The sequence below is a fragment of the Pipra filicauda genome, unplaced genomic scaffold (assembly GCF_003945595.2).
Source record: "Pipra filicauda isolate LSUMZ 115617 unplaced genomic scaffold, ASM394559v2 scaffold251_size2273266_pilon, whole genome shotgun sequence".
NCBI classification, from domain to species: Eukaryota; Metazoa; Chordata; class Aves; order Passeriformes; family Pipridae; genus Pipra; species Pipra filicauda.
In genome coordinates this window covers 1680972-1704936 of record NW_024104367.1, presented here as the reverse complement: position 1 = coordinate 1704936, position 23965 = coordinate 1680972, and the positions used below count along the sequence as shown (strand labels likewise).

Sequence of the window (23965 nt, the reverse complement as noted above, 5' to 3'; positions counted from 1 at the left end):
GATGAACTACAATTTAAATAGAACAAGTTCTATCTGTTGTATCCTTCTTAAAGCCTTATTTTTGGTAAGATAATGTAATCTGCCATATAAAACTTAAATACTGAAAAAGTAGACTCTACTGTAGTATGAGACCTGAATATTCAGGTGAGAAAATTAAGCTCTTGGGATAATTAGAATTGCTGTTTTCATAGGGCATATGGTCAACTTGGTCATGGCAGTGAACTTGGGCTGCAAGGCAAAAAGAATTAACACTTCTACACAAATTTGTCCTTTATCAACTACACATCACTTCTTTCTTTCAAGTTTAAACATTTCCAATCTTTTTTCTAGCTGTACCACAGGGGAATTAGAGCACACATTACAACCCTGAACTTCTGAAAAATTTATATAAATACTGACAGTACTACTCCACATCTCCCTACTATTTTTCCATATCTGCCAAGTGATATGAAAGATTTTTACTCAACCAGTCAAAGTGTGATGCTGAGGACTAGAGGAAAGTGATGCCCGATCTGGTCAGACAGTTCTTCAAACAGAAAAATTCATGACAAAACAAGCCTTTAGAATGAGCAATAGCTTCACTGACAGAATTCTTTTAAAACATCTGATTTTTACAAATAAAACAAAAATTACATGAAACCTCTGTGCAAAAGAAATTAATTTTTGTTCCACTTAACTTCAATGTCTACTACAAAAGTGATGTTATTTGAAGGGTGTAAAAGCTTTCCTAAGAGTTCCAGTTCGACTTGTGCCACAAATTTAAACTGAATAATATGACTATTACTTTATGACTCTCTTCTGGTATAAATCTTTGGTCAAGTAGCATCTGACTCTGATCAGAATGACTTTTTCTCCTCAAGCAATTTGTTGCATGTATTCCCTTAGAAGTAAAAGCAGAATATCAAAAGTTGCCTGAATTTATTATAAGTTAATCAGATAGTCTAAAATTAATCATTAGCAAGCATCAGTTGGCTGGATCCATTCACATAAATGGTCTTGACTGGATAAAGTAGCAGTTCCTAAGCACAAGCTACTGAAGCCAAGGTACATTTAAAGTTCAACACAGATAGAAAAATAGAAATAATAACAAAAAAAAAAATAAATAAAAACCCACCACACCCACACCTATCGTTGTTTGCTATAACAACTTCAGAGACAACATCTATTCCAAGATGTAGCTGCCTATATTTATGGGTGCCGTGTTTAAATCTCAGTCACAGTGCCATCTGGTGACTATTTATACACTTATACATTTTAAATAGATGGGTTGTTTTAAGCTCACACAACCATCTCATGTCATCCATTAACCTCCTCCTAAGTTTATCTAAAGGTAAGAATAAGGAACAATTCTCTAGGAACTGGAATGGTTCAAGATTTCCAGTTTGCATGTTCTTCTTGCAACCTTAGAAGTGCTCCAGGAACACAACAGACTAACCACTAAGGCATATGAATATTGCTATAAAATAATAGTTTCTATTGGTGGAAATGAACAGCAGGATCGTAAGAATGAGATAAATGGAAGGGTTTGCTTTTGGTTTGCTTTTCCCTGGAATTTGGCCTCCAAAAAGCAGCTATGCAAGGACAAGCAGTGCTGTTTTTCAAATTCTGCTGCTAAAATTACTGCAGCTTTCATTGAAAAAGTGGTGACAGATAAATATAGTGAAGATAAATTGCAGTATCAAGTATAAAGTTTATTGATCAGTTTACTGTGTTCACATATGAAAAACTCCAAAAGAATTCCCAGTCTCGTTATATATTTTATCTTTTAACAATTCATAGAAGTTATGAGCCAAGTTTTGACACTTTGATGAAGGCAGTAGCATGGGAGAAAGATTTCTTATGTTGGTGTTGACTTTTATTTTTCCCCCTTCCCCAAACTCACAACAAATATTCCCATCATTATTCACTCTCCACCCCTTCACATAACAGAGTGAGTGACAAGACTATAATACATTGCATATCTATAAAAGAGGAGCAACAAGGGAAATACCATATTATTCCAGGCAACATTTTTCCTTAATCCAGACATGCATTAAGAACAATACCTGATTGGAGATTAAGGTAGTACAAAAAATTCCCCAAATGAGGCATTGGAACTAGATGATCTTTAAGGTCCCTTCCAACCCAAACCATTCAACGATTTTATTCAGCCAAAACCGGTTACATTAAGAAAAAGGCAGCTATTGTACACAAATTATAAGTAGACTTATGTCTCTCCTTCCTTCTTGAATAAAAAGATTCCATGTAATACTACATTTATTTAAGTTTTTCAACAGGTGTAATCAACTTCATAGGAAACAAATGTGCATATTTGATCAGTTAGACAATTAATTCATATTGCTGTTACTAATGATCACTAACACTACCTCAACTTCCAGTCCAATATCTCTGCTGTTATTAAATATATTCACAAAGAATCACATGTAGAGAACATGAAATATTACTTCAGCTGCTACCATTTTTCTTCAAAGCAGTAACAAAACACTTAACTATCCCATAAGCAAAACAGCTGACAAGCTCAGAGAGAACAACTATTTCCTATTTTCTTGTGGAAGGCACTGTTACACTCCATTTAGGGAAGAACTTTCAGCAGGTCTGCTATTCACTGCATAAAATGGGAAAGGCTGTTGCCAAAACCCAAAATCCACTGCACTTAGAAGTTTCACTGGAAGAAACTGCTCTGATTCCACACTCATTAAAGTAGAATTATTCTGAACATACTACACAGGTCAACAATTTCTGGTTTTCTTTCCATAAATCATACTATTAATAATTTAGCCATTATTCACTGTTTTCTAGAAAGCAGTTCACCCCCAAAGGTATCAGTTTTCAAGAGTAAATACAACTAACTCCTGACAACAATAAGTATACACAACTATTTGATAAATTGGGGGGGAAAAGACCCAATCTTTCCCAAGGAATAGTAACTAAATTCCTCTATTCTCTTCCATTAAGATTCCAGAGTGCCACAGAATCATTTCCTATTCCGTTGATGAATATTCATTACAGAAGAGACTGGAACTCGTGTTCACTTCCCTCACGTACTCACCACTTAAAACAAATCCAGTCTGGACAGCCCTGGAACACCACAGTGCCCTGGGAGGAAAGGGCCAGAATTTGTATTTCTGGTGCATCATATTGAGCTCACAAGGCCTCAGGACTGAGGTTTGTGCAGTTTGCTCTGATTGACCGGGCTGCAACTTTATTTTACGAGCTATAACTGCCACAAAAACTCGTCCAGCTGATCAGGATACTATGTCCAATTTGTTTTACTTGTACAATCACAGTTTTACACATAGAGTTGTAAGACACAATCTATGGAGAATAAGACATTTATGAATACAATAATGATGTGGTGTAAAGAAACTCAGGCCTTGCCTGATGAGAGACCCTTTGAGAGGTGGTTGCAGCAGAGCTGTACAGGCCTGGCATGATTAGAGATGGGACACACTGGACACTGGAAACCCCAAAGGCTGGAAATCACTGACCAACAGGCAGACAAAGAAATGCAGCTGGACAAAAACCCTATTCAGGGCTAACAAAGAGAACAAATAACATCAAAAAGATGCCAATTTTGGATGTAACATGGAACTGCAGGCCAATGGAGAGAAAGTAAGGTGTAAAAAAACATTAGAAAGTGTATCCTAGAAAAGAAACCTCCTATGGCATATTCCTCCCCATGAAGGCCACCCATAGCTGACACTTCCCCAGCACTGGGAAGAGACCAACCTCAGAGCACTTTTTCCTAGTGCTAAGAATTCAGTGTGTAATAATTCCAACTGTATCATTATTCCTCCTGTAAAGATTAGGTCTGGACTAATAATGATTAAAAGGTTAAGATTTCAGCTGTACTAATACTAAATTCCTGGCTTAGCCATGTAAGGTGTACTTTCTCTTTGCCTATGAAACAATAAAGGATGGCACTAAATGACTTCCAGAGGTGCCTTCCAACCTCAACCATTCTGTGAGACTGATTCAGTCAATATGACTCTAATGCAACTACTAATTTTCCTTAATGAATCAGAACCTAAAAGTTCAAATAGTTCTGTACTTGTACTCATGTTTTCCACCCTGATAGTGACGACTGTGATGTAGAATATAACTGGCATCATATATTCTCGAGACCTTTTCATGTACTGGTGAAAAATGCCACAGGAATGCTGCAGATCACTCAAGAGAAACACAAAAATGATATAACACAAGAACACACTGATTCTGAAAAATATCTTTCCATTTTTTCCTATTCAGCACTTTGACCTTGAAGTTCTTAGATGAAAAATGGCACGGAGTAACTCACACTAGTATGGAAAAGTAGTCTCCTAAGAGAGTGTACTGCCCTCAATTGGGCTAAGGTCTTGAAAAGGAGACCTTTGATCCAAAATGACTGTGTTAAACTGTGTTAAAATGACAGTGGTAAGGTCTTCTGCTGTCCTCAGAAATATTTCTATCAAGACAGAACAGTTATCAGAAGTCAACCCTTAAAGTCCACTTTTATAATAAGGGGAAAATCTACTCAAAATCCCTCTCCTGCTTGATTCAAGCTGAACCACTCCCAGCAACTGCCCCTACTACCAGCCTACCCACGGTAGCCTGTTGTAACAAGAAATTCCCTCTTGACAAGGTAGAGTTACTAAACTTCATTCAAACTGCCACATCCCAATCCCTGCGTGCCATGTCAGCTTTCATAATCAGAACATTCAGCACAAAACCTGAGGGTGAAAATTCAGTTCACAGAACTCTTACAGGGTGAGGATTCATCAAGCTTCTCAGGAGAAAGTGAGAAGAACCTTTCTACAACTATATATAACTACACGTACAACTTCATGTCATCTCTTACTCAGTGGAAATAAAATAGCCCCACATTCATTAAACAAGTAACAGTGGGTGCTTCTAATTCCCTTTCAAGTTAAAACCAGTCAATAGGAACACTGGAGACCCAGTCAGGCAGCAACTGAAACAGATTTCTGAAAGTAAACACACTCAAATGCTTGACTTCAGCTTTCACCTAAATAAGCATCTTCAAAAGTAGCACATTTTCAAGCATGTGTTAAACAAAAACAGCAGCAGTCAACTTTCCATCTTAAATGAACAAATTTGTAAACTTGTTTAGAAAGAAGTAAATTAAGAACTGACAAAAATGACAGCTGAAAGTAGTAGAACAATCACGGTGTTTTTTTCCTAAATATAAATCAAGTGAGACAGAAATATCTTCAGTTTCATTTATAAAAGCAAGTTATATTTTTTCTTTTTTAAAATCTACCTACTTCTATACAATTTTAACTGGCATTAATCAGTTTTAAATTGTTTTTCATAATGCTGAAGTTATAGTTCTCTTTTTTTAAATCTACCTACTTGTATACAATCTTAACTGGCATTAATCAGCTTAATTTGTGTTTCATAATGCTGAATGAATTAACTTTACCTTGCAGTTTCCAAGTGGTTTGTAGCTTCTGTGGCTCAGGACCTCAGCCTTAGACTAGAACACTAAAAGCACTGATATGTGTATGTAATGAAGGTAGTAGAGTTTTCCAGGGAATATGCCACAGAATTACATGACAAAAAGGAAAGGACACAGCAAGAGAACATGAAGGCCTCATTAACCACCAATCTCAGATTACTAACCACGTAGCCTTCATTAATATCCCTCAAAAATAAGCAGCTCCAAACATCTCTGCTCCACACCTAAACATTTGTACTCACTCAACTCCACCTCCTGTGTGCTCACAAAGCCTTGCTTGCTTTGGGGTTTTCTTCCTGCAGACTCTGTTGTTTCATTTTGATATGATCGATCTTACAAACATTCAAATCACTAAGGGGAATCACTGAGGCAAGTGTAGACTCCTTGGGCTTACAGGCTTAGTCTGGGTACTAAATAAATTGAGCCATTTCACTTCTCTTCTATAATGGAATCTAAGAAAAATAATCTTCCTGAACACTTTTCTGTATTATGTAGTCTGACTATTCCCAAATTGGTTTGCTGCGTTATTTTCTTCGGGTTTTTTGAAGTCTTAGAAGTGTAGAAACTCATAAAGGCCTCATCGGTCTTTTCCATTACCATTATTCAACACCCAATAGATCAAGTATTTTCAACAGAAACACAGACGTGTCTGCTAAAGAACATCTCTGTTCTCTGATATTTCTGGAGTTTCCCCCCCCATTTTGTGGTTCAAACCTCCTGTACTCCCAGGCACACACAAGCCATTTTATTTAAAATACATACTCTTGTATGTGGTACATAAAAATAAACCAGAATATGAACAGAATTTCAACAGAATATGAAATTGTCCAGATAAATCATTTGCATGTATTTATGACCTAAGTTTGCCATTCACAAAACTATCCACCTTGGGATATTACATTAATAGTAGGGATTCGTGTTTAGATCAGTTCTAAATTCCTTCCTTGCAATATTAAATCTGTATTAGGAATTCCTGCTTAGATTACACTTCAATTTCTTAACTTAAATAAGATAAAGTGCAATTCCATGTAGGCAGCAAATCTTTCCAATTTCCAACAGTCATTTTTCTAGTCCTCTCTTCAAAATCTATCACGAGTTGGTGGTAGGGCAGGTAATCTCCAGGTTACAAATCACAGAGAATTTAGGTATCCTTTAAGATTTTGCTTTTTAAATAGCATGAACTCTCAGTCGTGGATACCCTGCAGCCCAACAAATGAGTTAATTTACACATGTATTCTCTAGCTGTCATTAATTATTTTTGGACTTGAACTCAGCTTTATCTTAAACTGTTTATTAATGGAAAATAAAAATCTATTTAAAATAAAGTTCTTTATGAGGAAAAGTGGGGAAATTTGTTTTGGTAGCATATTAAAAGGCTTGACTTTCAATAAGATTTCTTTAAAAGAAAGTTCAGATTCCAGTCAAAGAAAAAAAAAGGATGAAAAAGGAAAAAAAAACCACCAGAAGTTTCTGGGATGCTGTGATAATGTAAGCTGAATTCTATCCAACTAGCACACAAGTTTTGGTAGGACATAAGAATTAACACATTTAACACTTGCCAAGGCTGCCACAACACTGAAATGTCCTCTTGAAATAATTTCAGAGCAGGTGCACCCCTCCATTTCCAAGAGCGAGCTCTGACACACGTCAGCTCCAACAAGATGCTCTCGGAAGGCTGGAGACACAGACGGGCCCAGGTGGCCATGGGGGCAGGGACACTGCTGACACTTTAACAGGACACTGGTGTCACAGCAGTGATACCCAGCTATACAAGTTTCAGAGCCATAACCTCTTCTTCCAAGTTCCTGAGTGAAACAGTAAAGGAAAGGTGAAAACCTACCCAGAAGCAATCGAGGAAAACGATGCAATCAAGGGGGGGGATGTTGACAATTCACTTCTGTTTATTTGCAGCTAAATAATTTTGTTTATATTACTGCTTAAAACGTCTAGTTGCAGAGAAATCTTAATTCTTTCCAGGAGGTCATAGATTTGTTTTCACTCTGTGCCCTGAATATTTATTAAAGATGTAAGGTAGCAATTTGCAGTAGATTATATGATCATAAACTGACAGTAAGACCTGAGGAAGTGGCACTGGCAGGCAATTAGGGAAATTCCTGAGAAAGGGAAGGGAAAAAAAAAAAAAAGGAAAAAAGAACCCAGTAGCAATCACAATTATTTTAAAGACCTTGAGCATTGTCACAGGATATAAAGGAAAAGGCAATCAGAAATCCTCAGATTGCAGTGTTTTTCTTGTTTATTTTCTTTGCAGCCATAGTTATTCACACTGATTGCTCCTGAGTTCACCTGACAAAAGCAGGGATAAGCACCCAGCAAAAGAGGACCTGAACTGAATACAGAGAGCAGATGAGAAGCATCATCCTGACACTGTTAGTTCATGATACAGAGGCATCCTTGCCTCATCCTAGATAAAGCATTACTCAAATTAGAAACTGTGGAGTCAAATATGGAGCAAAATGTAAGCTATAACTAAATTTGTATGACAACAACCAGGAAAGCCTTTCTTAGTCTTCCTGTCGTGTCAGTTCTGGTCCCTGTTTCTCTTACTGGAAAAAAAAGTATTATAGAAATATGGAATATATTATACAGCAGACATACAGATAGCCCTCATCTCTTCACCTTAAAATTCATTTAACAGTAGACTTCACTCAATCCATATTCCTTTCAATTCAGAATTCCCTAGGAAAATCTCAGCTCAGAACCCAGTGCTTTTCATGTCCAGTATTGAAAACACACATTTGATATTCTCCACCACTCCAGGCAGCCACTCCAGATCCAAACCTACTCCCCAAGTATAAACGCAGCAGAGAAACCTGCAGAGAATCTGAACCTGTAGTGTCTATTTGTCATTTAATTGCTTTCAAATCAAACAGAGCCCGAACAAAATCCACAGACAAACCTGCAAGGAAATGTATTTCCACTACACAGAGGATAATATGGAAAACAGTTTCAAATCTGCTGCTATTCTTTAAGATCTTCCAAATTCATAAAGCAGCAATAAAATATAAACCAGCAAGTTGGTTACGCAGAGAGGGAAGTATGAAAAATTGCAGTTTATGCTGTGTGATGAGCTAAAATTCAAGGCTTATTTAAGGGTTGGAAAAATAAAAGATTCAACATAACTCCAAACAGTAAATGTAAATGTAAAGGAATAAATTTTTAAAACATAGGAACTAAATGATCAAAATAATCTGTACCTTCCTTCAAAGGGCGGATACAGGAAAGGGGGAAAAAAAGGGGAAAAGAAAAGATTTTAGAGAAGCTGTGAAATTGTGTTGCAATGTAGCTACACACTGCTCCAGAGCCAATCCATCACATTTGTTTAGGTTAGTCCAAGGGCAACACTTCAGCCTGGCTGACAAAGTCTTAATGAAGTGTTTAGCTGTGCTGGAGACTTTAACTATTTAAATGCAAGGATGAGCAGCTCTTCAGTTTGCTGCATTCTGAATTTTTCTTCTAAACTCCTTCAAAAAAAGCTTTTCCTGCCTCAGAGACCAAGTTTACAAAGGGCATTTTCCATTGTTTTCCGAACCTTCTAACATGAAGGATTTGGTTTCCAAAATCAAGTTCCACTTCTATAAAATCCAGGGAAAGCAAACTGAGCAGTGATCAAGCAGTTTCCTCTCTTTTCTGAGAAAGGCAGAAAAACTTTCTAACTCTTTTGAAGGCAATTAAACCTTCCTTCACCATGGAGACTGCAGTAAGTTTTTACTTTTTGGTTATTATTTGCAGGGACATGAGCCTGTAAAGAATCACAGGATCATTAAGGCTGGAAAAGACCTCCAAGATCATCAAGTCCAGCCCTTGACCAACCACCACCACACCCACTAAAACATATCATGAAATGCCACATCCAGCTGTTTTTTGAACAATCTGGTGACTCCACCACTTCCCTGGGCAGTCTGTTCCAATGCCTGACCACTCTTTCAGTGAAGAAGTTTTTCCTAATGTCCAGCCTGAACCTCCCCTGGTGCAAGAGATAACATGTCTTATTTTGCACATATTTATGTCACAATGTCTCATTTTCAAGTGGAAACAAGGTCCCCTGTATAGAGGATATAAAGATAGAATGTCCACATACTGTGTTACCTTCTACATCGGGGACTTGTCACAAAGTGGCTCTCACAAAGGAGGTCAGGTGAGCAGAGCTGCCACTACACAATCACCTGAGGATCAGGTTGTTTGAGTTTTCTTCCTCCACAGAAATCACAGTAAAAGTTATTATTCAGTGAATTCCAGGGTTATAACTGCTCTAATTTGGGGACAAGCCTTTTCTTTTCCTCAATTGACTTCTCTGAAGTTGGACAACAATCACTCTGAGGAACATCCGCTGAATTAAGTGGCACAGAACGTGATAATAAAATTATTATTACTTTTATTAATTTTTCAGTTGAAAATCTAAAGATCACCCACCATTTCAACTCCGTTCCATCTTGACTGGGAGATCATAACCCACACTTGGATATCAGGTACAAAGAACAGCGACAATTCAATCAAACCATTTTACTTCTTTTGTGGCTGAAAAATTGTCTGGGTGAAGTTATGCACTACAGTGGCATGACAGCACCACCACAAAGGAAACCCAAAAGGTCGGTTTCAAAACTGAAACATTAAAAAAAATGTTCATTATAATTCGTAAAACTTTAAAACTTTACGGAGACACAGCCTGAATAGCAAAACCAGCACTTCGGGGCCAATCATCACTGAGCTGTGTGATAGTGCCAGAAAGGGAGCATCCTCCTTCCTTTGGAATTTGACATCTCTGTCCCACACAAAAGTTCAGAACAAAACTCTAAAAAAATAATTGGTCCCACATTATCTCACAATAAGTAGAGAGAAAAGATACCTAGGGCAGGAGGACCTTTACTTGCTTCAAAGCCCAGTGGTGCAAATTGCAGGTGGACAAATCAGGGCTAATGGTAAAATGCACTTTTGAAAGGCACGGCTGTGCCACCATTAAAGGACCTGCTCTAAGGATGGAGAAAGTTTTCTGCAACTGAAATATTTTAATAAAATTGGATAACTTCCAAAAATGCATGTTTCAGCTCAGAGTTCTTGGCTTGCTGCTGGAACCTCAGGGGTAAACTTACTGGGATCAGATTAGATGGATCATCAGTAGGAAGTTTTCCACCAAGTCGAGTGAAGAATGAGAATCCTATGAGTTTCTCTGATCTATTCTATGAGAATAGACCGGGAGCATCTGGATAACATTCTGTCTTTTTGTATTTCAACTCATTTGGTTTCCATTTGTAGCTATCTTCCCCCCACACCACCATTCCAGCCTATGGAGCACCTTTAGTCTATATAAGTGTCTATAAGTCTATATAAGTGTCTATAAGTCTATATAAGTGTCTGTAAGTCTATATAAGTCTATAAGTAGCTACCAAGCAATCAGATAAACTCAGGAAGAGGGTTTAGACTGACCACAGCACTGCACTGACCAAGTAAGAGGTAGAAAAACATGTGAAGAAAACATGGAAGAATTAAAGCAAACAGACAACTGCCCACAGGCAACAACCATTGGGCAAAGGACAAAACCCAGAAATGCCTTTTGGTAAAAGGCTCGAGGTGCTGGGCAGAGAAAAAACTCACATTGAGTTTCCCCAGCAGCGAAAAATGTGGGATTTTAGACTATTTTTTCATGTTCCTAAAAACAGGATTGCATCACCTGTTCCTCCCCCTCATCACAGTACAGAGCACTTGGTGGTTAAAGTGAGAACATTCCTGACTGCCCATCTTGTGTGATCTTGGGCAAGTCATTGACTCTTTGTTCTGGACTGTCAGCTGCTGTATCAAATGGCAGCAATAGTAATAAAACTGTCTATTACTTGCATCTGCGTCGTGTCCAGCCAAAAATGAGTGGAGTTTTATGGAATTACTGAATCCTAATAAAGTCACTTGTACAGTACTTGAAATGTATTGCTCACTTTGCTGGTCATTTGATACAAAGATCTAACAGTAAAAAGTAAACTTAATAAAATTTAGACACAGTAGCTTAGCTACTGCCATGAAGCAATCTAGAAGCTTCCTTTGCTCCCAAGAATCACTTTATTAAAAAAAAAATTTAATTGCTTCCTGTCATTTGTCTTTTTCTCTTCGCACACCCATTTCAGCTAAACCAATAATATGTTTTAAGAGTCCCGGGTCTAAAATTAGCAAGTCATTCTGAGTTCTCCACTCTTACCCATCTAATTGCAGAGTATGATGTATTATCATCACTGTGCTTAATGGCTACAGACAGTTGAAGCACATCCAAGTCACTTAACAGCAATATTTATACAAATACATCATCAAACTCCAGATCTCCAAGTCAAGTGGCACAGAAAATATTCCAGGCACAAACAACATTTACCAGTGCAAAGGATCAATTTCCCCCATGTAATATTCATAGCACTTTTTATCTTCTACTACCAGAGAACATGATTTTTATTCCATTTAAACACAGTAACATTAGGGATTTAATTTACTATAAGATTACACCTACGGAAAATCAGGTCTAAATGAATCATAAAGAAAAATCTGGGAAATTACACTCCATTTGATCAACAGCCCCAAATTCTTGCATTTTCCTGTCTTCATATAAGAATTTTTTTCATGAATTCCTCTCCCACATCATCAGTCACTGCAATATACAGCAAGATCAGCAGTTTAATGACATTCCCTAGAAATCAATTGCATAAAATGGCCCAAAAATATGAGTAGATTTCATGTAACACAATATTAAAACCTTCATTTATGTAAGTCTCGGGGTTTTTTCCTCTTTGTCATACAAGGATCTTCTTCTTTGCTACTTTTGACAATTTTAGATAATTTTCATTTCTTGAAAATTTAAGTATTTTAAACTCAATTTTGTCCTACTCAGCCTAATAAAGAGTCAACCTCTAACACTGATCAAAGATGAATTTAGCATATCATTCTCAGTACTAAACCAAGAATAAAGCCTCCATTGCAGCTTGGGATTTTATGCCTGTTTTCACTGATAGCAGTAGAAAGCCTTAAACGCGTCCATAAATAAACTGGAATTCTCTTAAGCAATCCCTCTGACAAACAATCTTACTAAAAAATTGCCAACTATGACATTTAAAACCTGGTTTATCCATAAATAGCAAATGTGGAGCTTGCTGGGATGATTATCCAGTCGTTTCCCTTGGTGAAACAAGTTGGTAAAGCAGATTCTGATGTGCCCTTTCAAAAATGCCTTGGCATCAATTACAGCCATCACATTCTGCACTTCCAATTCCTTCTGAGCAAAACCAGCACACTTGACCTACTCTTTTGAAGTCCTCACAGTAATAAATTACTAAACTTCATTCTCTTTCTCACACTCCTGGGTAAGGCAGCTACTAAAAATGCCACTTTACCTAAACAGAAGATTCACAGCCTTAAAATTATATTTTTTTTTTTAATCAAGATGGTCTTTATCTCCTTTGGCCAGTTGCCCAAAAAACAGAGCAAACCTCCAAGCATAACTATGATCTGTCTCTAAGATGTAGAAAACATTTCAAGAAAAATGTTATTTGAGAAATTAAGAAACTGGACTTGTTTGAAGATTTATTTATTCTCAAGTTGAGAGGAAAAAATTATGGTACATCGTGTTTCTCTCAGCCTTCTGTAAATCTGTTCTTCATTATTTATCAATGTACTGAGTCTCTGCAGTTAAAAGACCACAGAAAATTATTAAATTGATAACATTTACAGATTTCAAAAAAGTTCCATCAAACATTTGGCATGAAAATATTATCATATGCAGCATGTGCAATATCTAAGCAAAAATGGAACACAAGATTGAAGCCAACTTCAGCAGTAAATTTCTAGATCTTTCCATTTTGAACTTGACTGTTTCATAACGTAACAACTAAATTTTAGTGAGCAGAACAATTGCTTCAAAGAGAGGAAAAAGAACCTAAATCACCCTTTCTTATTCACATCTTCCATTTATTCAAGGCGAGCAGAAGTGTAAATGTGCTGATAGCAACAGCTATTAATTATCACTCATAATAAATGAACACAACTAGGATGGAGCTACTGGTGGCAAACAGTGGTAATGAAATTAAAGCCTAACCAGCTGGGTTTGGATGTGAGGGAAGGTGGTAAGGATGCAATTCCTGTTATTACATTTAGGGAGTAACGGTCCATTTCCCGTGACTTGGAGAGCACAGCTCCTCCCTCACAAACTACTCTTCCGAGGAACAATCAATTTGATCCTAAATGCCTGTTCACGAGCTGATATGGTTAAAGCCAATCACACCAGGATGACTTTTTGAGGGAGGCCATTTGTCATTGTTTCAGGGGAAGATTTATAACAGTGATACAACATCAATATTAGGATGTAAGTCCAAGGAAATGCAATGTATGTTCACATGTAAACTTACATTTCCGACCGAATCACTCAGAAGAATTATTTCCTCCAGGTAGCAGCTTTCCAGAGCTAGAACAAAGTAGTCTCCCTTGTTCTCAGGGGCAAAACAGTAAGGAAAGAGATACAATGAGCAGTATTTATTTATGTGATTTACCTACTGTGTTATCTACTGGGCTCTGAAGTTATGAACTAAGTTATGAGGAAAAGGGTGAAGAGATCTTAGTACAGAGTTATAAAATAAAACCTACAAGGTGAAAAGAGAGGAAATGGAGGAAGAAAAGGGTGAATTCAGCAATGAAGGAAAGGTAAGCTGGAGAACTGCAGGTGGAAGGCCCTTAGCATTGCTAAGGCACCTGTGGAACTGCACAAGTTCAATCATGCGAGAGCAAAGTTTGTTCAAGCAAATTCTTAGAATATTGATTGTATTACAGCACATTTAAAAGGATTAAGATTTGAATATCTGCTAAAAGTGAAAATGCAGCCACAGATTTTACCAAATTGATGTGGAACAACTGACAAATGCAAAGCCACTGCACAGAATGTACAGATACTCAATTTGAGGGCCATTTTGGGGCACACTGAGTAGCAACAGAATTTGGAAAATATGAAAGAACAATAGTTTCATAATGAAACAAAAAGCATGATTCCATCTATCCCTTGTATTCACAATTTTACTTTACAGAAAAGAATAACCCAAATCCATAAAATCATTCTTAATACACTTGCAGCTTTTCTCCAACTGTTTGGAGCAAGATATACATTGCATGGGAACTCTAATCTTAGACTGTGTAGTATTTTCTTCTCTGCATAGATCTTAAGATTTGAATAGAATTCTCTCTGGTACTGGAAGAGCAGCTGCCTTCCTCCCAGCCAATTCCACACTTCTGCTTAAGCTAAAACACAAGAAATTATCATCATGAGTCTGATAAAAATGAGCATGGTAAAATTCTATGTTTATCAATACTCAAGTGAAATGGATGAAAATACTGCACAGATCTTTGTAAGGATGAATTCTGGAAGTACATTTGGCCCTAAAGTTCTATATCCAGAATTTCTACTATAATGGAAATCTAGATATCAAATGCTTGAAAGAATCTCTAGTTACAACTAGAAAGCAAGTCTCATCCACATTTTCAGGTAAATCACTCTGGAAGAATTCTTGTGTTGCAGAGTAAGATTTTCTGTGCTTAAGAGTAAATCAGATGTTTTAAATCTTGCCTAGAGTTTTTTTCAGAAACATAGTTGAGCTCAGCGCATCCAGACCCTGATATGACTGAACATGAGTGAGTCAAGAACTGGAAGAGATGCAGACCAAGTGCTGCACTATGAATAAAACAGGCAGTGCTGAAAGAAGAGGTTTATTAGCTGTAGCTTAGCACAATAATCAGTGTGCTACAGGGCTTCTGATTCAGACCTGGACAACACACTGTCATTTTAGGAACATGTACAATGAACCAGAGTCCACCTGCAGAGATGAAAAACCACTTTAAATTGGACATTCACACCAAATCCAAAGTGTGAGCAGGGAGGCTGAGTACCAACAAAAGGCAGTTCATCATTGTGGACTAAGTCTAATGAGTAGAGCAGGTCTTCAGAGGCTTGATCAACCACACACCTAACTCTGGGTGCTGAAACATTCTCCATCTGGCAGAAGCAATCCTGAGGATTCCTGCAGCATCTCAGCTGTCAGAGGATCCACAACATGAGCAGAGTAAATGTACACAGAGGAGAAAGAAGGAACTACGGCACCTGAAATAAAGAGTGGTCTTTGATCCACAGCCAGTGTGTGACCCACCCCTCTGTCCTCAGCAACAGAGGGAACTGAACATGCAAGAACTTGTAAGAACAATGTTGAAGTATAATATATATCTATATATATATACACATATATTATATACAGAGGTATTCTGAATTTGTGACACACAGCATGTTACATCCTGAGAGCTCCAGGCTGCAGGGGATCTCTGTCCTCTGGAAGAGCACTGGGAGGAAATGGATCATCCCATACAATCCCATTGAGACAAATATCTCAGTTTCTAACTGTTCTTAAAATTTCTTACAGAGCTGACTGGACTTTCACCACCCTGTTCTAAATGTTTGCTCCAACCCTCCCTCCTCTTCAAGTTCCCCCTCAGCAAGTCTTCACACAAGCCCATCTTTACTATTTCTCCACAGTTTAGCCTTCCCCTCCTTTTTTCTCCTCACTTTCTATATATCCAACTCCCTCCTACATCAGTATTAAGATTTTTTTGCTTTCTTATCTTAATGTCATTATGGGCATAACCACCTACTGCTGATCACACAAGTTCTGTTTATTGTGTTGATGTCAACTTTCATTTTTCTTGGTTCATCTTTAGACAAGAGAGATGAGCTGTGGCTTGTATAGGAGATTGTACCTGCTGCAACTACCCTTGATGAGCCATTTCTTTGGTTATAAGCAGGGTATCATCACTGGTTTTCTGAGTGACAATGAAAAAAACTCCAGAGAAAAAATTGTTTCTGACAGACAGATAGTGAATCTATCAAAACCTTTTCTATCAATACTTGACAAAATTTTAATGTCACATAAAATGGGAAAATGGGAAAAATAGGAAGTACTTCAAGTTATAAAATGCGTTGAATTGAAATTCAGATACTACAGTGATAATACTGAATGTAAAATATCAGACAAGATGAATTAATTGAATTTATTCAAATCCAAGGGGTAGTGGTATTTTTTTCCCCCAGCTCTATAGAATAGTTTTAGTAAAATATTTTCTTTGTGTTCTAAATTACAGTCCTCTCTAGAGCACAACAGAGTGTTCATTTCTTGATGGAACAATTCATAGAAGAGGAGAGGAAGAGGCTTGGTGAGAAATTCTGTGGAATACTCAATTATTTCTAGAACTCAAACACTTAAAGGACGGTAAGCAATGCTGAACCAGGCAGGAAGGAAAGTTAAAAGCATTTAGACCCAGACTACTCAAAAATTGCTGGCTTTCATCCAAATCCAGATCATAATCAAATTTTGCCAGACAGATACCCACTGCCAAAAATCCATCTTTCTTTCGTTTTTGCAGAGCCACTCTATTTTTATAATCCACTTTATCTCAAAGGAAACTGCAATTTTTGGCCAGAAAGGCAAGAAAAAAATACCTTGCTGACCTGACAAAGGTTGATGTGGCTCATGGTTCAATTTGAGCACGCTTCAGGAAATGTGAATGGTTTTCTGGTACTCTTATCACAAACACCAATTATAAAAATTAATATATATATTATTTTGATAAAAATCAGCTTTGGAAGTCAAAGAGCTTTGCTTGGGATTTTTCATCTTCTCTTTTACCATCTTGCAAGTTATTAGGGAAACAGAGACAGAGATATAAGACCTGACGTGTTTAATACTGAAGGAGAACTCAGGGCCACAAAATTCACAAGCATAGTACTGAATTCCAAAATAGGACAGTGTGGAAGTAGAACATCTCACCTGGGTTATATGCTTGTGCTTAAGATCTCATTCCTGGATTCACATTTAGCCAACCAAAAAGAAGGAATCTAAATTTCAATTGTGCTCCATAGACTGAATGTCCACACTAACTTCAGCAGCATCCAGAATTATTTAAAAAAAAAAAAAATAAAAAAATAAAAAAAAATCCAGCTTCTTCCGTTTAAGGGATTAAACATAGAATAGACATCAGGTTTATGAGTAAAAGGAGTTTGAGCTTAAAGTATCAACAGTATAAAATTTATCCCCATTAACAGCATATTTTCATATAGAAGACCAGAGCCTGAGAACTGAACAGAAAAAAAATCCATTTAAGGCCTGTATCTCATCTTAATACACTGCTGACTACATCAGAAAAGATACATTAAAGACAGTGTATTAAATTAAATTAGCTCTATATACTGTACTTTAACACTTCCTATCATTTACTGATAGTGCAGGAACAGAGCACTTTTATGAGAGTACTTAAACCTCCCCAGTTTCTGCAGCTGAATCTCCAGAATTACAGCTCACATTCAGTGTGCAGAGGAAAGTGCTCCTGTGCACAGAAGTTTCAAAGCAAATAAATAAGCCAGCCAAATCCATTATAAATTATAAACTAGCCCTGTCTGCCACACAACTGGCCAGTAATCGCTGCCTGTGTTTAACAGCTTAGACCAAGATTTTAAAAAACCCACAACATGCTTTCCAAGTTTTCTTCATCCAGATAAAAGACTTGTTCATTTCAGCTCTTGATCTGGTCATTTGTCCAGCTGGCGTTAAGCAGCATTTCTTAATCCCAGATTTGTTCCAAAGAAACCAGGGATATTACATTGAACTGAGATACCTTGATGAGCAATTCTGCTTTTCACTTTGTGGCAAAAAGAGACTACCAATGAATTACCATCACTGTGACTGTAAGGACCAAATTTCCATGGATCAGACTGACCTCTGAGCCTCAAGTCCATAATATGTGGAATGGAGTACAAGTGTGTTTCTTCCATCACTGAGAAAACCAGAGTACACCACATCATCTCAGTTTCCAGGCATGAAAACCAGTACAGAATTCCCCGGGTTAAAAATGACACAGTGTTTGCTGAGAGATGATGACATCTGTTTAAATTTCTCACTGCAGCTTTTGCATTACGACATAGAATGGTTGAATATTTAAACGCACTGCAGTGTTACTCAAAAAGTAACAGATTCAGCCTCAAAACAGACTCTTTCACACACCAGTATAACCACAGCAATGCAGAGCATTTCATACAGATGCACCTACAAGGGATTTAGACAAGGCTTAGCACAACTGCCCAGCAGTGAAAAGCAGAAAAGGGGATCTGAACACAACATTACGCTGTGATATTCCATTCAGCTTGAGGGTATAAGCAAGCTTTATGATGAGGTCATAAAGCAATTTTTACACTGAATTTATGAGCTCATTGTACAGTCATTTCCAGAAGCCAGGGGCCGGTTTATTAGAAGACAGCCTGCGGCAAAATTGAAAAGAGAGATTGCAGAGAAGTTCGACTGCAATCCTGGCAATATCCGAGGCTGAGGCACGAAAACTGTAAGGCAAACAAGTAGGGAGGGAACATTTAAGTACGAGACTTATAAATATCTGAACAAGGACATTTCAGAATCAGCAACATGAGAAGCATTGATTTACATTCATTTTCATTTGCAGAATTTCACTTTTATTTGAAGACAAGCTTATGCACACCAAGGAGGATTGAAAAATAACTGCTACTCCTGAATATTCACACCAGACACCTATTGCTAAATCATGAATAAATGACAGAGAGCATTTTCACCACATATACAAATTGTTTAAGACCAATCTTGTTTCTTAACTGAAGAACTCCCACTTGCTTCTTACATTAGTTCTTGTCAAACCACCCTAATTGGCATCAGTATCACAAGATAAACCTTCAAACACAGCCCAGCAATCATCCCAAAAGGCACCGTGAGGGACACAGGCAACAGCCCAAAAGTGCTGAATTGTTCTGCGGCAAGAGCGAGGAGCTGAAGGATCTTTTAAAGAGGTTGTAGGGAACTCAGAAAGATTCATAAATATCAAATATTTTGAGACTCAGGGTCAAAGGGAACCTTGGATGATCTCTCATGGACCTGTCCCAGCTCGCTTCATTTCAGACAACAATGTTCTAACTGAGCAAAAGCACTTGACAATGAACACACGTTCATAAATTCCTCAGAACACAGCCAAGAAAACTGGACCACAACACATTCCAATTGTATCTTTAAATGCTTAATTGACTGGATTGTTTACAATAACTGTCTGATTCTAAGATTTGGAATTTATCTAGCTTTTATTTTATACTAGTGGTGGTTCTTACATTGCTTCCTACTAAAGAGCCCTGTCAGAACAGAGAGAAGTCACAAGTAGAAACAAACGGTATTACAGAGAAGGAGTAAACAGCAGGGGAAAAGCTGGATAAACCACAGTATCACAGAATTAGTGGGTCAGGTGTAATGCAGTCACCAAAAGAGACAAATGTATCTCTTCAGTTAGGACAGGTATTTTTTTCTGGTCATTTGCCCACTACTCACTATGGCCATGTACACAGAGCCTTAAATATGTGGATAGTCCAGTGAATCAAAAAACACTTCTAAGATCAAAACTAAATAGTTTTGAACTCCAGAGGTATTTTTTATCCAAGTAGATCAAATCACTGGTTTACAGTAGTTTAACTGGGACAAAGTTATTATTTATGAAAGTATTAATGTGCTAAACAGAAAGGGAAGCTACAGAAATGGACATTTGTTAAAATGGAATGATCCACAATAGTAAATTACAGATAGTGATAACTCACTGTGGTTTTCTCTCTCCCATCTACAATATATCAATCTTCTAAATATTGGAAAAATATAAATCATGTTTTTCCTATCATGGCTGTTGTCCTCAAATAAATCATCGCAATGATAATAATTTAAGTAATTAAAAATTTAATTTTGTAGACTTCCTCCAGAACTTTATCCTGTTGGCTGTTTAAATACCCAGATTTTTATTTTTCCCCTTCTATAAACCGTCTCCTCTGGGTGCTGTACATCAGTCACACACACTGGGCTCAGCACTCAGATCATTCACTCACCGAAGAACCCTTGGATGATACTGGAGAGTGTATTGTCTACTGACATAATTCTGGTCACCTGCACGGTCCTTCCATCACAAAATACCAATTGATTAAACCAAAATTCATTCATACCAACAGGGTCCAGCATTTGCATTCCCACCACAGTGTTTTACTACACACTGTTAAAACCCAAGTTTTTGCTTTACAGCCCCCCAACATCCTTGTAGTACCATCACATGGATCACTGAGAACCTGCAATTTTTTGGTTGCCAGGACAACTGGCTGACAAGCAAAAAGTGAACCAAAAGGTGCTTTTTTTTCATGTATTTGCTGCAAAGTTCTGCATTTCTATATTTTTAGTCCTCTTTTGGAATAATATTCCCCCTGCTGCCATCTCTCAGAAGTGTCTATAGGTCAGACATTCTGCACAAAGTTCTAAACTTAAACATCAATGCTGGGCATTTTACCCACTTAAATATCAGACTGTTTCCTCAGTCCTGCTGATTTACATTTATAAACAATTAGGAAATACCTTGCTATGTCATAAAACGCAAGGAAAGGCTTTATTAATTTTTGAACATCTTTCCAGTGCTGCAATCCTGCTTTATGTGCTGCAGAATCAAATGATGATGGATTAGCAGTGCTAATGGTCCGAGAGCAACGTTGTTTAAAAATAATAGTTTTACCTGTTTATTGATCAATAGAACTGTAAATAATCAATGTAAATAAGTATGAAGCTAAACATTTCATTGCTCAAAACAACAAGTTTACACCATCGAGAGGTAAGAAGAGGTGAGATCTTCAAGAGAAAAGCAAAGAGGAGCTTTAGTCCAGGGCAGCCTCTCTGTAAGCACAGTGCAGCTTCCACCCACACAAGTGTCCTTTCATCCTGCTACTTTTATTTACTTTTCCTTTGACTGTCTCAACTATTCTCTTTTATTACTTACACGAACATCACTAAAAGGCCAAGAAAATGCTAAGAAACCCAAGGATTCACACAGAAGCACCTTCCTCCAGAGTAAATAGCACGAGAAAGCCACATGAGATGAACTGACAAGTTCCCTGAGTACACCACACTGATAACCAGCTCTGCAATTTCCACTGCTGGCCTCATCTTTCTTCACCTCTTTTGTTTGTTTGTTCCAATAAAACAATCCAGACACAGAACACCAAGCTATGCTGAAAAAGAAAACACACACACACAAAAAAAACTCAAAGGGAAATATTTATGAGACAAGGAAAGCTTTCTTTTTTAATCACACAACACACCACAGCACAGTACGATGGAAACCACAGCTTTCCTCAGTTTGATGTCATCCCCTTACCTTCACGTGACTGAAGTCACCAACTTTGCTGCTTTCCTGTGGATTCAGAGTTTTAGTCTCCACTCTTGGTTTGACAACCTGCCGGAAAGGGCTGGAGAGAGGAAGTCCAGTAACACTGATTCCATCTGGAAACAGAATAAATGGAATTACTTTGGCTTGTCTAATGCCATGTTTTGTTCCAATGAATCTACATTTGTATTATCAAAGGGAGAGAAAAGACACAGAAAGTATTTTAAACAAAAAACAGGCAAACCAAAGATTATTTTGTTGGTTTTTCCCTAGAAGCCAAAAATAATCAAACAAGAATACACCAAAAATTCAGGGAAGATCACAGGAAAAGATGGCAACAGCATTTGAAATATCACAACAGAGATGTCGGAGTTACTAATATAAAACTAGTTTTAACATTTACAATATTAAAATAAAAGAAAGACATTGTGGTTTTCCATGGCAGTACCCGCTCAGCTGCTTAGGATCTTTAAACTCATTTCCGGTATGAGGATTCCTTTTTCAAGTATATATTGTGGAAAATAACAGAAAATAGAGAAGTCATGTTTCTGTACACCTGCTGATGCAAAAATAAATGAAATATTCCTCATATATAATAAAGCCAGAACTAAGGTTTACACTGAAAAAGTCAACAAAAAGCTTAACAGGAATGGGTGTCCTTAGAGGAATGTCCTCAGTTTGGTATTTACTATCAGTCTGGGCACTGGCAGATAGTAAAGTAATAAGAGACAACATAACTACTTAATAGGACCTGTTATTGCCAACAACCTTGTGTAACCTGAAGCTAAATAAAGACACAGCAGCATATTTGGGTTTCTCAATCCAACCAAGGCAACATTCTAAGCACAAACCATTAAAGTGTGTGAAAATTACTGCTGAATCAAAAGCATCAGAATAATAGGAAAATCAAAATAAGGAAGCCTTAACATATATTAAAACCAGATTCACTGTTTTTTACTATTTAGATTTGCTTCCAAAGTCCAGAAAGGAGCAGAACTTTGTTGGTTTATGCTGTGCAGAGCAACTTCAATCAAAACCACCAATTAAATACAAGAAAAATCGCAGCAGACACATATAGCTAAACATATGGGAAACACCAAATTATTACCCAAAACCCAAACATATTTCCTAAATCGCTCCTATCAAATTATATTTGCTAATGCCACATTCCAATTCCATGGCTGAACTCAGATCTGGGCATGTTGAGGATACATTCCTCAAACGAAGAAACCAAAAGAACAAGATGGAGCATGAAATGGTTTTGCTTCATTAAGATCCAATTTCACAGGTATCCAAATAAGAAAACAAAGGCAGTGCTCCCATGTTCTTTTACTTCCAGATTCCTTCACCAACTAGTTTTAAAATGCACCTTAGCACTGAATATCCTGTGGTATCATTTCCTGGGGGAGAGCAGGACAGGCAGGTGAGAACACCGTGCCCATGCTATGCAGCATTACTGTGAATTTTGCATGGAATAGTAGGTTTTTTCTAACTTGCACAAGAATTAAGGCACCAAACCCCTCCTCAGCATTGTCTAAAAGCCAATTGATATTAATTGATATTAAAGCAAACATACTTATTAATAAAGCCTAAGATTCGAGGCAATAATAATACATTGAAAAGTTCAACACAGGTTGCCAACAAAACTCATCATAAACACATTTGATTGCAGGCTTTGAAATCCAGTTCTTTTTAATGAAAATTAAAAGTTTTAATGGAGGAAAAATATTCTTTTCTTGATGAATGATTTTCACTAGTTCTATATTTAGAAGAAAAATTGACACTGATTGGTGCATAAAATTGCAAATTAAAACACGAAAAGAACGAAGCATGAAAAACTGCATGGCATTACCCAGATTTTCCATTTTTATAAGGCATAAGCTTTCTTTTCTTTGAGAAAGGAATAGATAGTACCTAAAAGAACATCACAGTCATACAACTAATGCCTTAATTACTTCATCTTTTAAAACTCCAGTTTATTTTCATTTTCTATGTGGAAAAAAGAAGACAATAGTTTAAACATTTTCTCTAGGAAGAAGAAATTTTGAATCTCTAAATTGTACCTGAAAAAGGAGATTTTATAGCAAAGGAGACATTTATGCTGCTTCAGGATGAAAGGGAAGTCTAAGGTAACCACTGTAGTGATCAACTTTGTCTCAGTTCTGTGGCACTCACAGAACTTAATGATAGCAGAAGAAAACACTGAGCATCAATGAAACAGTTCACCAGAAGTTTTAAATTATT

At 37.2% G+C, this 23965-nt stretch overlaps 1 protein-coding gene across 4 annotated transcripts in view; it reads right to left on the bottom strand.

Annotated features, from left to right (window-relative positions):
- The window catches only part of TRAPPC9 (trafficking protein particle complex 9), a 459395-nt gene that overhangs the window by 355083 nt on the left and 80347 nt on the right, over positions 1-23965 (bottom strand). For all 4 annotated transcript variants that reach the window (XM_039382029.1, XM_039382027.1, XM_039382031.1 and 1 more), the window contains exon 17: positions 21713-21837. In XM_039382029.1, coding sequence (XP_039237963.1) covers positions 21713-21837 — 125 coding nt within the window. The remainder of the gene's footprint in view (positions 1-21712; positions 21838-23965) is intronic.